The 18,105-nt window shown below is 36.6% G+C and overlaps 1 protein-coding gene across 11 annotated transcripts in view; it reads right to left on the reverse strand.

The window, feature by feature from the left end:
• The window catches only part of CTNNA3 (catenin alpha 3), a 1,750,900-nt gene that overhangs the window by 795,173 nt on the left and 937,622 nt on the right, over nt 1-18,105 (reverse strand). The window contains exon 1 of one of the 11 annotated variants that reach the window (XM_028481841.2): nt 5,195-5,262. The exons of 9 other annotated variants lie outside the window; for them this stretch is intronic. Coding sequence is in view for 1 of the 2 variants with exons in the window: in XM_055081014.1 (XP_054936989.1) it covers nt 5,262-5,303 (42 nt within the window). In the remaining variant the exon portion in view is untranslated. Of the gene's footprint in view, nt 1-5,194; nt 5,304-18,105 lie in introns of those variants that run through there. One more of the 11 variants, XM_055081014.1, reaches the window with a different exon arrangement.

An 18,105-nucleotide genomic window follows, 5' to 3' on the forward strand; every position in this document is an offset into this window, starting at 1 on the left:
GAGCGGCTGGGCCCGTGAGCCATGGCCGCTGAGCCTGCGCGTCCGGAGCCTGTGCTCCGCAACGGGAGAGGCCACAGCAGTGAAAGGCCTGCATACCGCAAAAAAAATAAATAAATAAATAAATTCTGAATGTCAGAGTAATAAAGCAATGGTAGCAATTACTCAGATTGCCACCGATACACAACGGGCTGTAAGACAGGTTCTCATTTTACCTAAAGAATCTATCCCTTATTCTCCAGTTTAAGGCAATGGTAGCTCTTGGTTCTCTTTCCACTTCACAAAAGCAGAGATAGTCAAAAGGAGGCAGGAGTAGGACAGACAAAGAGACACTTCCCACCCCCAACACACACAAAGCATCAGGAATAATATGAAAGACTTCTGTTGCGTTGGTCGTAAAAACTCAATAGTTTCTGTGATGTGATTCAACAGAACAACTAAAAGATGTCAACCTTCGCCGAGCTAACAGCAATGGCATAGAAAACTTTAATAAAGGATGACAGGGGGTGACAGCATGAAGAGATTAAATAAGGACTATAAAGATGATTTCCTAATTTCTACGCAGAGCTTCACCTTAGTTTAAAAGGTTTCATTGGGTCAAAGACATTTTGTTCTCCAGGTAATAAAAGCAAGTCACTATCATTTCAAGAAGTATACAGTTTTCCCTTTTCTCTTCCCTGCCTCTCCGCCTCCCCCCCACCTTTCTTTTTTTTTCACCCCCAGATTTTTACTGGGTCCTTGTTCTATTTATCCAGATGTATTTGGCTCAGTCAAGCCATTTCATGCCTTTTTATTACTTTTGCATGGCATAAAAATAAATAAAGCAAGGAGAAATAGCCCCATCCTGCTTAAAAGCCCTCATTCCTTCTGTTTTCAAAGCCTTAACAAATCATCAAGCAATGAGCTAGGACTGAAGGTGAATTCTGTGTGCTGATGAGGTAAGGGACAAAAAGGGCAGGATATTAAAACATAACCACAGATAACAGTCAGAGCTTGCCTACATTTGCTCAGAAGAGAAGATGCTCCTCAAAGGAAGCCTTAACAGAAGCCATCATTAGGTCAGCATAGCCCTGCTAATGGAAAAGGTACCACTTACAGCAAAGGGCAGGGGCAAAAAATCTCAGAATACACGGTACAGATCAGCACTGTATAGGGAAAGCAATCACATTCTTCATCAGTAAATCAACTGCCAGGAAAGGCTATATTGAAAAGAACAGTTCTGAGTATAGACTTCATTCAATGAAATCTCATTAAAATTATTATTGAATATTATAAAAACTGTCCCAATGTGATCTAGACTTAAAATCTTAACTATGAGTCTTTCCATGAATTCTGCCTCACCATTGCTCCCATATAACTATAACAGTTAACGGCACTCTCTCATGTGGTTCCCTAAAGCTGCCCACACATTTGGAAAAAGTCACTTTATAAATAAACTCTTCTTGAGTTATCTGAATTTGAGTGTTCCATCTGTTTCCTGTTGGGACCCTGCTGGAGAACTTTCTAATACTGGGCTGTCCAATATGATAGCTACCAGTCATATGTGGCTATTCAAATTTAAATGTAAATTAATTAAAATTAAATAGCATTAAAAATTCAATTTCTCAGTTTCTTAATTTAAAGTGAGCAATAGCCACATGTGTCTAGTGGCTACCGTACTGTACAGCACAGATACAGAATACTTATCTCAGAAAGATGTATTAAACAGCACTGTTTTAAAACATATCTTTGTTTATTCAAATGTATAATGAGTTCCTACTTTTACATAAGTCACCTTTTATTTGAGAATAAAATAATGAGCAAGAAACAAACAAAATCCCAACCCTCAAGATGTTTAGTAAAGAAAATCGAAATCTAATTCTGTCCCTTTTTTGTTCTGAAAATCTTCACTCTATTCCCATTGCTAACAGAATTAAGAACAAACTCTTGATCATAGTGTTCAAGGCCCCACAGGATCTATTCCCATATTTACTCATCAAACATCAATGAGATACCTTAATGGATCTTTTATTTTCTAGGCTATACAATCACACCTTGGGAACTCACAACAGGTGAGTGACAGACAGATCTTTATTTCAAACACATCACTCTGGCTGGAGTCTGCACAATGTATTTGAGGAGATTAAGAACAGAGACATGCCAAAGAGTTAGACAGTTCCAGTAACAGTCCACAGGAGAGATGAAAAGTGTGAAAGTTCATGCAATGGCAGTCATGAAACCAAGCAGGACCCTGTGGGGCTCCTGGGTACAGAAGCCTTTCTGTGTCCCCTGTTTCTTGTTTGTAGGGAATAGATTCCAGCCTCCATGAGCTTCCCTGATTTCCCAAGGGCAGATTCAAACAGTTGCTAATCAGGGAAGGGATGTGATGTGGAGACAAGGGAGGAGCAGTCAAGAAACAATAGTGCAGCCTTGGGGCAGGGTCCTGGTTCCCTCTCAAGGGATACACATAATATCTTTCAGCTCCTCTGCAGAACTAAAACCCCTACCAAAGGGAAGATGTTCCACAGAGAAGGTCACAGCTTGATAACCTAGAGAAACTCATCAGGAGACCACCTGAGGCCAGATTAAAGGAACCAGAGAAGCTCATTAGGAGACCATGTGAGGCCAGATAAAAGGAGTGCAGGCCCTGCACACACCCTGATCATTATCAGCAACTCTGCCCTTGAACCATTGCTATAAACTTCCTCACCAAATCCCGCCGGGTTGGGACACACGGTTTTGAGAGGCACGAGCCCACTGTGGCCCCCTTTGCCTGGAAAAGCAATAAAGCTATTCATTTCTACTCCACCCAAAACTCTGTCTCCAAGATTCGATTCAGCACTGGTGCACAGAGGCTGAGTTTTCAGCATCAGTCAGGATGAAGATAATAGACTTAAGGACTCTGAATGAGTAATCTGGGTAGGATGACACTGACAGATGCTGGCGGGTGAAGAAGACAGAACAATCTCTCTCACTAGACTTTACAGTCCTTGAGGGAGAGAAGCTTTGCACATGTAATTTATCCCTCATAGCATCCAGCACAGTGCTTTGCACATAGTAGGAGCTCAGAAGTTATTTGTTGAATAAATAGAGGAAAGAAAGATTGGATAATCTTTGGCAAATCTTTGGCAAATCTCATAACATTTCTAGACCTTATTTTTCACACCCATAAAATGAAGATTTGCCCCAAATTGTTCCCATATTTCTAACTCATATTCCATGAAAGGGCCATGTTCTCTTTTAAAAATTATAGAATAATCTGTTACTTTTATTGTACAATATCTTGCATAAACAGCTGTTAAAAATGTGTTGGAAACATTCATGCATAATATAAATCTTCATTGGTACAAATAAAAGAAGACTTTTGAACTAGGAAGGCCACGATGCTGACCTTACAAAAACTAGAAAGTCTCAAATACTAAGGGATGAGGTTTAAAGCAAATGAAAATTTATCTAATTCACAGTCAAAAGAAAATGTTATCAGTGCAGAGAGGAGCTCTGTATGGAGATTAAAAAGCAAGAACAAAAATGTTTTTGTTGTTATTTCATTATGTTTTCTTTTTGGTTTTGTTTTTTAAATGTGTGCCATTTTATTCAACCTTTTAAAATGACACATTTCCTTTTAAATGGAAAATCTTTATTTCATGGTAAATATGAATTATGATGCCCTTAAATTAGCTCCTCTCTACAGAAATAGCTTTAAAAATATTTTATGTTTAACACGTAGCAGAGGCACAGATTCTAGTCCACATTTTTCAGGCATGAAAGACATACAAATAGATGAACATAAATGAAAAATGAATTATCTTCTAGACTGCCACTGTACTGAGTGGCATGTCAGGAAAACTTCTTAACATGGTATCCTAAAAAATCTTTCTGAATCAAGGTTTGTGCTATGAAAATGAAATTAAAACAAAAAATTAACTCTGAGATTTGAAATAAGGTTTTTAAAAATAACTTTATAAGAACAGAATGACTTAGCTATCAGGGGAAATAGGTTGAAGATTTCAAGTGTCTTGAACTTTCATATCGTTTGGGAAAGTACAATGCCACCCCAAGTAGCTGCCTGCTGGGGTGGAACTGGAAGTCAGTGAGTGGGAACCAACTTTGTCAAAAGTCTGCCACAGCTAAGTATTTTACCGGTATCCCCTCAAATGCCATTCACCATAACTCTTCACACATTTGCACATGAAGACACTGAAGCTCAGTAAGTTTATATACTTACCCTAAGAGGAAACATAGTAAGTGGTAGGATCAAACTGAACTGAGTCTAATCTCATACTTTAACTACCATACTTGAATGAGCAGTAACTTAAACCCAAATTAATGTTTTATATAAATTTATATCTTAAAAATAATGAGCAGAGTAGCATAGAAGTTTGTGGAGTCAGTTAAAATTGTTTGAATCTGTGGCTTGATGGCTTTGTGTCATTGGACAATTAATCTCGCAAAGTTTTAGTTTCCTTACCAATAAAATGAAGATAATATAGCAATTATATCATAGGGTTACTGTAAGGAATAAAGAGATGAAGGATGTACAAGTTATAGCAAATGGTAAGGGCTCAAGACATGTCAGCAGTTATTACTGTACTTATCCAGAATGGCACCATTGGGGCTTCCCTGGTGGTGCAGTGGTTGAGAATCTGCCTGCTAATGCAGGGGACAGGGGTTCGAGCCCTGGCCTGGGAGGATCCCACATGCCGCGGAGCAAGTAGGCCTGTGAGCCACAACTACTGAGCCTGCTCATCTGGAGCCTGTGCTCCGCAACAAGAGAGGCCACGACAGTGAGAGGCCCGAGCACCGCGATGAAGAGCGGCCCCCACTTGCCACAACTAGAGAAAGCCCTCGCACAGAAACGAAGACCCAACACAGCAAAAATAAAATAAATTAATAAACTCCTACCCCCAACATCTCAAAAAAAAAAAAAAAAAAAAGAATGGCACCATTGTTACTAACACTTGCATTTCCTCAACTACACCAGCCAGCTGATTCCCTATGCTTTTCAAAACACTAAACCTTTATCCTGGAATGCCCTAATCACTTCTCTTTCAAAAGGAAATTTCTTAATTCATAACTCAAACTCAGTCCAAGCGCCCCAGTCATCTTTTCTGACTCTCCTCAATCTAAACTGCACAATAAAAAAAAAAAAAGACATAAAAATAAAAACCCCTCTCATCTGATTTTCCACTAATTTCTCCACATATTTTAATTATAGTACCTGTGAAACTTCTTGTCATCTTGTATTTACACTGTGACTCATCTTTTAAATTGCCAAGTCTGTAATCTTAGTATCTACTCAGTGTTTGGCACTCAGTTAATGGCTGTGGCTGAAATACATAGATAGAAAAAGAGTTAACCACATTTTTATTATAGTAAATAATAATCAAATAGTTTTATTAACAAAAATTATTATTTATCTTTTTTTAAAGTAATTAACAATCATCCTGTTAGCTGTCAAATATTTTATTCAATCAGTGTTTTTGTTCAAAGACTATTACCATTACTCCTTACAAGAAGGTACAACATAAACTTGGTGTGAGGATGAAACTAATACGTGGATCAGAAAATGAGAGTTTTGAAATAAGCAACCTGTGTGACCTTAACTAAGTTGAACCCCCTCTCTTGTCCTGATTCTTCTCATCTGTAAAAGAAGGCCATGAGACTAAATGATCTCCAGAGTCCCTCCCAGCTCTTAGAACAAGAGGTGCTAGAGTTCTCTGTTGATATATGGTCTAGTAAGTGTCTAGTCAAGCACTGAGAACATGACACTGCAGCCTGGTGCATGTGTTCTCAGACCAGAGATGCCTATGCCATATCCCATGATTTCAACAGATATACCCCAAGCATGACAGAAACATCTGTGGGTTTGCACTGCAATAACATTCAAATTGTTTTACTGGTGATGTTCCTCACCTCCTTTGAATCTCAGAGATGGATATAAACCATGGCCTTCTCCTTTAACGATGTTGCCATGGAAAATCAGTCATACATATGTGCAAGCGCAGAGGCAAAGATCCACTCCAGTGACCAACAGGTAACTTTGAAAGTGACTGGAAGTGAAAGTGACTGGAAGAGTCAGGAGTAACCTGATACTTTTTTTTCCGGAAAATCACTGGTCCTTTCACTCACTGTTCTCACTTCAAGCTGTTTTGTGATAACTTGTCTCAATCCCTGCCTCCCATTTTTCCTCTCTTGCTGCTAGAGTTTATTGTCCTCCACTCAAGCCCAGCAAACTCTGGAACTGACACTGTTCTTAATAAAAGGAAATTGAAAAGATAGAGTTTATTAATTTCAGTGATTCAGCATTAACCTAAATTTGCTGTGACCCCTGCTCTAATGGGTTTCAGATCTTGCCAGCTCCTAGGTCAGTGACTATTCCTATAAATCACACTACGGTTACTACTAAATAAAAGGAGTATGTTCAAAATTGAAGGTTTTACTTAAGTTCAGAGTAGAATCCAAGGATATTGTATACATTAAAGGTACCTAAATGCATGTCTCAGGTTCATGCAGTGAAAATACAAAATACAGATAATCAAGGTATTTAACCATAATTCCATCTTTTATGTTAAAATTTTTGTCATTTCTTTTATAAAGTGATGGCTTGGTTATTTAATGGTAACATAACATTTTTATTTGACATAGCAGAATAACAGAAAACCTTCTGTCAGTCTCACAGGTTGTGTGTGTATGTGCATGTGTTTTGTTTCTAACTGTTTAAATAAAAATAAAGCTTTGCAAATTAATGGTTTAAAACAATGAAATAAGGAATCTGCCTAATCTCACAATCAAAATTGACTAAATCAGTTAGCTGTGCTGCTGACATATAAACAGCTTGAAATAATTTCTGTGCTTTTGAAACTGGACCTATTTTCTCAGCTTGTTCAGGACTTTTTATATCAATTGCATTGCATTAAAAATAGCATTTGTATTAAACTGCTTTTAAAAGTTGGTATAATAGTGGAATCAGATAGATATTCTTCAAATCTTAGTTCCAAGACTTATTAACAAGGTGACCAAATACCAGCTATGTAAGCTAAGCTTCAGTCTCCTCTTCTATAGAATAAGGATGACAATACTTGCTTTAGGGGTTGTTGTGAGAATTAAATGAGATAATGTACATAAAACATGTAGGGCCGTAACTGTCTTATAACTGACATTTAATAAATTATATTTATTATTAGCAATAAAAATAATTGTCTGTTAGAGCACTGAGGGTAAAGAGCATAAACTATTTTATTCACTGCTATATTTCCAGTGCTTGGCCATAATAGATGCTTTAAATGAATAAAAAAATGATTGAACTGATGAATGAATTAACATATGAAACATGATAGAGATCTATCTGAAAAAGATTTGCCTATTTTCATCTAAAAGATTGTACATCTTGTTACACAGGACATGGACCCCTTGAAAATAGTATAATCTTCAGGACAGTCAATGTAGACAAAATATAGATATCTAGGCCAAAGTTCACAAATCCTCTAAATTCAGTTAATGGTTAAATTGTGTATTATGTCTTTACTGACATTTCAATTTCCAAAATCCCTTTACTGAGTCACTGTCAGAGGTTGCTAGCATATTTCAGAAGGAGATATGGCTCATTCTAGACATCCTTTTGATTTTGTGATGCCTGACCCAACACCAGCTTCATTACAGTGCTTATCCATGAAGAAAACAACTGTGATGTTAAATAAGAGTGGCTGTAAGGAAGTGGAAGAATGCAATATTTTGTGTTGTCAATTATACCTTGAGTTCTTATGGCAAAAGCTTTTTTTATGACATTCAAAACCACTACCAGAGTCTAATATGCAATGATACAGCATTATACACACAGACCAAATAAATTATTTTCCATCTTTTAAACAGAACCACTGTTCTCTAGTAATTTTTCTGTCTATACAATGCTTTGGGAGGTAGAGTATTAGAACAATACTGATCTCATTAAAATTTTATCGTGTCATTCCTACAGTTTCTTAAGTAATTCCCACTCCTTTTGTTTCCTAAGCCAGGTTTTCATAGTTTAATTATACTCAATATGTCAAACTTCAGCCAACAGTGAGCTTTACAGAGTTTGAGTTACAGTCTAATTTTTTCTATTGCCCATACATACGAAATCTAGACCACATAGATTTCCACCATTTTGATTACTGTTTTCACTTTTACCATCAATTGTAATCTGCGTCTTTCAGACATGTTTATTTTTAACACTATAAAATAAGAGTACAATGGATTTATTTTTTATTGATTAAAGTAAATACTTTCTATCATTGCTGTCTTCAATTAGCACTTTCAAGGCTCATAATTCAAAGAGTTTCATATTCTGCAGCATGGAGGAAAGTTAAAGAAAGGTTCCACTCTGAAGAAACTTAGCCTATAAAATTCTTTTTCTTTAAAATTAATGTTAGCAGGTAATAATTTTCTTCACAATTAAAATTTCCTTATAAATAAAAGATAATAGGCATATTCTTTTATTTCAGGTCTGCTTAGCCTATAGAAAAGATATTATTTTTTTATGAAATTTGATTTGTGCATATATCTTTAACAGAAAAAAGTCTCAAACAAGATCTAATTTATGTGCAGTCAGAATAACTACTCATCGATGTGGTGTAATTTAAAAGGCACCAATGGCTCCTGCTTGAAAATATTCTGTCCCTCCCATGCACTCACTCCCAGACCCTACCCAGTATATGAAATTTTCCATTCTTCTCTATTACATTTAAAATATACATACGGCATTTCACACTGAGGTACCAGACCAAGATAATGATTTTCAAAAGAAATAATTAACCTCACATATATAACGAAGGTATAAAGGTCAAAATGTGTGGAGACTGAGGAAGATTTTTAAGAGAGGATTTATATGGACAAAGCTAATCTGAGATTCCCATCCTCCCCCTACATCCTCATTCACACAAGTCTAAAAGGGACCATTTAGAAAGTGTAATATGAGTCCCTGGCAGCTGAGATTCAGTGGGCAAATGTAAACTCTCTCCTGAGAAATCTACATGCTAAGAGGTGGTTGGCTAGTTGCTGATGAATAGACAGAAGAGGTGACTGAATTCTAATGTGTGAACATTTTCTGTGGTCCAGATGTGAACCTCTTGCCAAAGAAAGCTGGTCTGGGGTCAACTTGGTTTTTGTTCAAGATCATCTCCTCCATCAGTAAATAAAGCTAAGTTATATCAATGACTGGATTTAAGAATAAGAAGGCAGCTGCAGGAGAAGTATCACTCACATCAAGTGGATTGCAGGTGAAATAGGGACCTTCAAGGAACTCGTGAAATCACTGGTGCCAGATTTTTTTCCATTTGCCCCTCCAGATCCACTCACTACCATTTTTCATCACACTCTAAGCCCAGATTTTATAAAGATGTTCCCTTGTTCCCTGCCTTCAGGTGGGTTTGGTCAGTAGGAGGCACAGGAAGATGAGAGAAGAGTAAGGTTGGGGTATTTATTTTCTGGTTGCTATTCTGAGGGGTTGCTATAAGATGACTGTGTTTGTCTCCTGAAGACACAGCTTCTGTCAGGCAGCCTTCTTCGTACACAAGCTAGGGAAGACTCATTCACAGCCCTATCTGGAAAGAGTTTTTCTCTCTGTTTCTCTGCCTTCTCACTCCTCCACGGCAGAAGGTAAATTCTCAGGGAAGTGCTGAACAGCCTTAGTTTACAGAAAAAGGAATAGGAAGCCCTTTTATGACCAAGCCCAGTCCCTTGTCTAGTTTTGTTAGGTCTAGTTCTCCTGCAAGGGAGGAGGGGCAAGTGACAGGCCACAGCAAAAGCACAAAAGGAGGTGGGCACTAGTGGCAAAAGATATTCTCATTCTCAATCTGATCAGCAACATTTAAAATGAAATGAAATATCATTCGGCCAATGGCATGTGTAACAGATACTTGTGCTACCACGTCTTCTCAAATATGCAGATTTAGTGAGTGATTCTTCTGCAGACTATCAAGGCACAGAGGTTTCAAGGTCCTTCAGTAAGCTTTAATTAATGTTATCAAACAGAGTCTAGAAAACACCCGCATATCTGAGAGGCAAAACTAGATACTGTATATTCAAAAGGGAAGCTATAAAATAACCATTTGAAATGTGCTTATGAACCCAAAGAGGTTACTGCCGCTATTTTACCATCTCTTCAGGAGATTTATACATCACTCTTCCTCTTAAGTTTGCAAGGCAAAACTAGGTAATACCTTGGCTTCATTATTATTTAGCCCTGAACAAAACTCAGTAAATTTAACTTAATAAATGATATCATCTATTTTGGTTCAGGGGGCGTTCAGAGTCTTAAATATTAGGTTTTTATTTATTTAATGACCACTGCTCTCTTTCCCAAGGGTCAACTTTCCTCCTCACTGAGACTGTGCAAACTGGCCTACCCAGTAGTAGAGACGGACATGTGGGGAATCATAAACCAGGCCTCTCTGAACTGGGGTGATTTGGACGCAGTGCTATATATCAGTTCCAGACATCAGGGAAGACTGATATAGCACTGCAAATCTCCCGATGAACACAGCTGAGTTGCAGGAGATTGCTGTGATGATAATCGCCAGAACAAACCATAAATTCTGGACGCAGAATTAGGAATGGCCTGTAAACAGCAAATAATGGGTGTCTAAATTGAAAATGAAGCTATCTGTTGCCTGTAATATTTCTTGCAGTGTGGCTTAGGGAGCCAGTAACGTTCGAGACAGGCATGATGTTTCTCGATGTCTCCCATTAGAAAGCCAAGCATATTAACTCCTCCTTCCATCAACCTCAGGAAACAGAACTAAATGAACTAGCTAGAAATCATGGGGCATAAAATACAGATTTAACACTATGCAGCAAGAACATTACAGGTTAACAAAAAATACAGAGAAGCACAAGTATTGCATTTAAAGAACCACCGTAGCAAGCACTAAAGGAAAGAGCTTACATAATTTACCTGGGTCACTCTCTCACACACACTCATATATTAAAAAATGAATAAAACTTGACTTTCCTGCACCTGATTATAAGGAGATGTCAGTCAATTGAGTGTGAATCTTGATTACACAACAATTTTAAAGATATGGAAGTATGTGATCGAGGATAACTACAGATACATACTGTTGAAACTGGGCTATGACTTGAAGGATATTTTTGCCACTTTATTAAATAGGTAAGAATCATGTAATAAGCACACTTTTAGTTCAGTGGGATAATTTATAAATAATAAGTATGTTACTTGTTACGAGTATGTGAAAAAAATTTCTTCTACCATTTTATAACTAAAACACCATTTTTGCTCTATTTAAATGCTTTGTTCTTATGACAACAAACTAAAGCCAAGATTTATAGGTGAGTGGCATCTAAATTCATGAAAATTTACTATTACTCCTGCTAAATCAATATAAGCAACCCATTTAAACAAGATTTTAATTTTTTTATACTGAACTTATGGAAGAATAAAAATTCTTGTGGATTCTTGGTACTGTAATGAAACAGAATGTTTTCTGTATTGATCTAAGCTAATAAAGTGCATGAAGCAGTTCACCATGAATGTGGGTGGGGGTAGGCTGGTGCTGTTCAAGATACGTGACAAGCAGGAGTGCATGACCACAAGCACTTCAGCATGGGCAGGGGGCACTTAGCGACCAGGAGCAGCAGCCGGGAGCTATTGCTTATCGGTATGAAAGTATCTACGTATTTAAGTCATCAGTGCTCTCTGTAGGGGCAAGATGCTGAATGTTAGCTTGGCAGCATTTGCTGCCAAGAGGTGAAGGAGAAAAATTTAAACTGATACACAGCAATCACAAAGCATACCGGGGACTCTTTATAAGCATTGTGCCTCAATTAGGAGGTGTCTCTACCCAAAAGAATGTTCCCTACCCCGACCTCCAACACTCTACAGGCCAGAAATAGTCAAGTTAAAGAGAAAGAGAGCTAAGAGACAAAAATACTACTTCTGAATTAAGAAGTAGAGCCACGACCAATATTTTGCAGAGTACATGGAAGAGAACCAAAGGCTAAATAATACCAATAATGTAACAATGATAATGACAAATATTAATAGTTTACTTGTAATGTACCAACCGCTGGATCTACAGACATTATTTTATTGAATCCTCTCAATGACCCTACTAAGTAATTACAGTCTGTTTTTGGCATAAGCAAACTGAGGCTGAGAGGAGCAAACTGTTCCTCATGAACACAGAGCTACAATGTGATAGACTCAGACTTAGGACACAGGTGTGTCTGACTCCTGAGGTTTTAATTGCTATGTTACTTTTCTCCCATATTGCTAAACACTTGTTTCTAGAAATGTACCTTAAGTTATTAGGTTAGCAAATATTAACTGAGAAGAACCCATGTACAAAAGAGCAATACCGCAGCAAAGAATATGTTTGACAAGAGCAGTATGAGGCACAAAAGAGGACCATCGGGCAATGAAAGAAGGACACAATTTCATACAGAACATAAGTTAATTCCTTTGCATTCCTGCAGTGGAGGGATATGAGTTGAATATCAAAGAACCACTGGAAAATTTACATATTTTGTGATATACCATACTTATTGTACAATTAAATATATGTTATTCTCACCTTAAGTTATAAGATTGGTCATCCTAATCAAATAATTTTATCGTCTTAATAAAATTTGAACCAAAGAACGTCTTCATGTCCAAAACTCCTGACCTTTCCACCCAAACTTGGATCTCTTCATCACCAGCCATGAAGGGCCACGCACTGGAAATGCAGATACCACCCCAGCGCCTCCTACTCCTGCCAATAGCTCATCAAGGCCTTTTATTAATACTGCTGGAATCCACTCATTCCTAACCACCACCACTACCATAATCCTTTATTGCTTGTACTACTGTTGTCACTCTCTAACTGGTCTACCTGTAACTTTCACCCTCCCAGCCTCTGAGCCAATGCATTCTCTAATCCGCAGTCAGTGTGATTCTGAAATAAATAAATGATTAGAAATTCCCTTAGTGTCACATCTCCCACTTTAAAGCCCATCACTGGTTTCCCTTTAAAAGTTTTCTAACAGGGACCCAAATCCTTACATCCTAAAGGTCCTAAAATCTTATATCCTAAGGCCGTGATTTGGCTTCTGCCTAACCATCTCTCCAGCTCTGTCTCAGGCCACCTCTTTACTATTTATGTGCCAACCATTATGGCTTTCCAGATTCTTAAACATGTCATTCCCTCCCTCTCCACAGGGCTCTGTTCATGCTGTTTTCTAAACTCAGAATTCTCTTCCCACACTCACCTCCTGTATTCAGATCGTGGGTATTTCCTGCTCATCCTTGAGATCTCAGTTCCAATGCTGCTTCTGCCACAAAGCCTTCCCAGACTCAAAACAATTAGAGATGCTTATTGCAGCTTGTAATTATAAATTCTTTTTTTGTCATTAATTGATTAATGTCCATCTCCCCCAATTAATAGACTGGAAATAACAGGAGGGCAAAGGACTGAGCCACTTTTGTTTACCACTCTCCCCAGCACTTAGTATATGCCTGACACTTATAATCTGCAATAATTATTATTGAATAAGTGAATGAATTAATTGCTCATATTTATAAAGATATTAGATATTTTATAAGAATATTGAGGCTGAATGGCCCTTATTACAATTAATATTTTCTTATTTGAGTAAGCAGTACTCTGTGGAAAATACTATCTTACCAATGTTTATTCCTATATGGGTGGACTACATTTTTCATTCATCCGCTAAATTATCTGGTACGCTTTTAACTCGTACAACTGCCAAATATGTAAGACTTCACTGGGAAAATGGCACATCATATGAAAGAATAACAATACTTCTAAAGGACTATTTTGTAAAATAATTTTAAAAGGCTGATAATGTTACGCTAACAAATTATAAATTATGATGAGACATTTACCTCTTTATTTCACCAGTTGCCTATATAGCTTTGATATACCAAATGTTGACTTAAAATATCTTATTTTCTATATATATATATTTTTTATTTTGCATATACATATTATATTATGTATTTTATATATATATATATATAACCTTTAACATTTAGCTTGTAAAGTAATTATCTTTTCTGAAAATGTGTACTTTACATTTGTTCTGGTCTTGAGGTTAAAAAAGGTACTTGAAATCAACAATCATTTATAGGAACAAGTATTGTCATGATGTCTATTAATATTCTCCATATCTTGTTATTTTTAACTTGTGACTCAGTATCATTAATTCATACGAAACAAAATTTTAAGTTTTTAGTGTTCCGGAGCACTGTTTCTCAAACTTCAGTGTCCATAAGGATCACCTGTGCATCTTGTTAAAGTGTAGCTTCTGTTTCTTTAGGTCTACCTGCAGTCTGGAATTTTGCATTACTAACAATCTCCCAAGTGATACTGATATAGCAAGTCCATGAAACATACTTTGAGTAGCAAGGATATAGAATAAATCAAATACTCATAACTAAATCCCACACTGCTGATATGCCCGACATTCTCTGTTCTTTTTCTTTTTGCTTTGAATTCTGGCACACAAACATATACAATCCCTTAATGTTATCAATGCCAAAAATCAAAAGTCAATTACCATTTGGCAACCTATCCCACCTATCTGTTTTTGAAATATCAAAATCTAACCTGAAATAGTAGCTACAGTATTAGGCAAAATCATGGAAGATATTATGAGGAGTAATTATAGCAGTCTAAAACGAACTTCTAAAGATTGCTCGGCCACCCACATATGAGCAGGAGTTTGCGTAAATGCTGTCTTATTTAGGAAATTATCTTTTCTACAGGTTCACAAGAGTGTTGAGGGTTTTCGAACTATTGTTTTTCATTGATCAACAGAATATGGAAAACAAAAGAATCTTACTAAATATGTACAGGAATTGCTTCATTTGTAAATGGAAAATTGAGTCAAACAAAAGTTCAGGACCAGATGGATTCACTGAGGAATTCTACTAAACATACAAAGAAGAATTTATACCAATCCTTCTCAAACTATTCCAAAATACTGAAGAGGAGGAAACTCTCCTAAATTCATTCTATGAAGCCACCATCACCCTGACACCAAACTCAGACAACGACATTATTTTAAAAAAAAAGAAAGAAAGAAAACTGCAGGCCAATATATTTGATGAATACAGATGCAAAATTCCTCAACAAAATATTAGCAAACCCAACCCAACAACACACACAAAGGATCATACACCATGACCAGGTTGTATTCATTCTAGGGTTGCAAGGATGGTTCAACATACACAAATCAGTAAATGTGATATACTATATTAACAAAAGGAAAGACAAAAACCACATGATCATCTCAATAGATGCAGAAAAGGCATCAGACAAAATTCAAAATTCATTCATGATAAAGACACTCCCAATGCAATAGAAATAAAAGCAAAACTAAACAAATGTGACCTAATAAAACGTAAAAGCTTTTGCACAGCAAAGGAAATCATAAACAAAATGAAAAGACAACCTATGAACTGGGAAAAATATTTGTAAACAATGTGAGCGACAAAGGCTTAATTTCCAAAATATATAAACAGTGCATACCACTCAATAACAACAACAAAAACAACCTAATCAAAAAATGGGCAGAACACCTAAATAGACATTCTCCAAAGAAGACATACAGATGGCCAACGGGCACATAAAAAGATGCTCAACATGCCAATTATTAGAGAAATGTAAATTAAAACTACAATGAGGTATCACCTCACACTGATCAGAATGGCCATCATTAAAAAGTCCACAAACAATAAAGGCTGGACAGGGTGTGGAGAAAAGGGAACCCTCCTACACTACTGGTGGGAATGGAAGTTGGTGTAGCCACTATGGAAAACAGTACTGAGCTTCCTAGAAAACAAAATAGAGCTACCTTCTGACCCAGCAATCACACTCCTAGGTGTATATCCAAAGAAAACCATAATTCAAAAAGAAATATGCACCCCAATGTTCATAGCAGCACTATTTACAATAACCAAGACATGGAAGCAACATAAATGTCCATCGACAGATGAATGGATAAGAAGAGGTGGTATATATATATATATATATATATATATATATATACACATATACATACAGTGAGTACTACTACAAATGAAATAATGCCATTTGCAGCAACAAGTATGGACCTAGAGATTATCATACTAAGTGAAGTAAGTCAGACAGAGGAAGACAAGTATCATATGATATCACTTATATGTGGAACCTAAAATATGATACAAATAAACTCATTTATAAAACAGAAACAGACTCACAGAGATAGAAAACAAACTTATGGTTATCAAAGGGGAATGGTGTGGGGATAAATAGGAGTTTGGGATTAGAAGATACAAACTACTATATATAAAATAGATAAACAAGGTCCTACTGTATAGCACAGGGAAATATATTCGATAGCTTGTAATAATCTATAATGAAAAAAGTATGAAAAAGTACACCAAAAACTACAACATTCTAAATCAACTATACAGTAAGTCCCCTACATACAATCCTTCAAGTTGAGGACTTTCAAAGATGCGAACACGTCCAATCATGTAAGTTAGTTCACGTGTCTGGCGTACACTGTCATATGCGTGCATCCTCTATAAGTGGTTGTGCCTTTGTGTACTTTAATGTACAGTACTATATACAGTACAGTAGTACAGTGTCTTTATTTCAAGCCCAGGATGTCCAGAAGCAAGTGTAAAAGCAGCGGTGATGTAGCTGGTACTGCTAAGAAGTGCCAGCTGTTGTACTGTACTATTGTACTTTTCTAGGCACTCTACTGTAAGATTAAAAATGTTTTCTTTATTTTTTGTGTTTATGTATTATTTGTGAAAAGTATTATAAACCTATTATAGTATAGTACTATAGAGCTGATTGTGTTAGTTGGGCACCTAGGTTAACTTTGTTGGACTTATGACCAAATTGGACTTACAAATGCCATCTATGAATGGAACTCGTTTGTATGTAGGAGACCTACTCTACTTCAATTAAAAAAAAAAAAACACCTCTCACCAAAGTGGGTATAGAGGGAACATATCTAAACATAATAAAAGCCACTTACAACAAACTCACAGCACAACACAACACTCAATGTTGAAAAGCTGACAGCCTTCCTGCTAAATGCAGGAACAAGACAAGGATGCCCACTATCACCACTTCTATTCAACATAGTGTTGTAAGTCCTAGCCACAGCAATCAGACAAGAAAAAGAAATAAAAGGTATCCAAACTGGAAGGGAAGAGATAAAACTATCACTATCTGCAGATGTCATGATACTCTATATAGAGAACCCTAACGTCTCCACACAAAAACTATTAGAACTAATAAATGAATTCAGCAAGGTAGTAGGATATACAGAAATATACAGAAATCTGTTGCATTTATTCATGCGAACAATGAAATATCAGAAAAGGAAAGTAAAAAATAATCCTGTTTAAATTGCATAAAAAACAAACAAAAAAAAACCTGGAAATAAACTAAACCAAGGAGGTGAAAGACCTATATGCTGAAAACTATAAAACACTGATAAAGGAAACTGAAGACAGTGCAAAGAAATGGAAAGATATCCCATGCTCTTGGATGGGAAGAATTAATATTGGTAAAATGACCATACTATCCAAAGCAATCTACAGATTTAATGCAATCCCTATCAAAATACCTATGACATTTTTCACAGAACTAGAACAAATTATCCTAAAGTTTTTATGGAACCACAAAAGACCCAGGACTGCCAAACAATTCTGAGGAAAGAGAACAAACCTGGAGGTATAACCCTTCCAGACTTCAGACAATACTACAAAGCTAAACTAATCAAAACAGTGTGGTACTGGCACAAAAACAGACACATAGATCAATGAAACAGAATAGAGATCCCAGAAATAAACCCATACACCTATGGCCAATTAATCTATGACAAAGGAGGCAAGAATATACATTGGAGAAAAGGCAATCTCTTCAGCAAGTGGTGCTGGGAAAACTGAACAGCTACATGTAAATCAATAAAATTAGACCACTCCCTCACGCCATATACAAAAATAAACTCAACATGGTTTAAAGGCCTAAATATAAGACATGACACCATAAAACTCCTGGAAGAGAACATAGGCAAAATATTCTCTGACATAAATCATAGCAATATTTTCTTAGATCAGTCTCCCAA

This window comes from Physeter macrocephalus, chromosome 20, assembly GCF_002837175.3.
Source record: "Physeter macrocephalus isolate SW-GA chromosome 20, ASM283717v5, whole genome shotgun sequence".
Taxonomy (NCBI): domain Eukaryota; kingdom Metazoa; phylum Chordata; class Mammalia; order Artiodactyla; family Physeteridae; genus Physeter; species Physeter macrocephalus.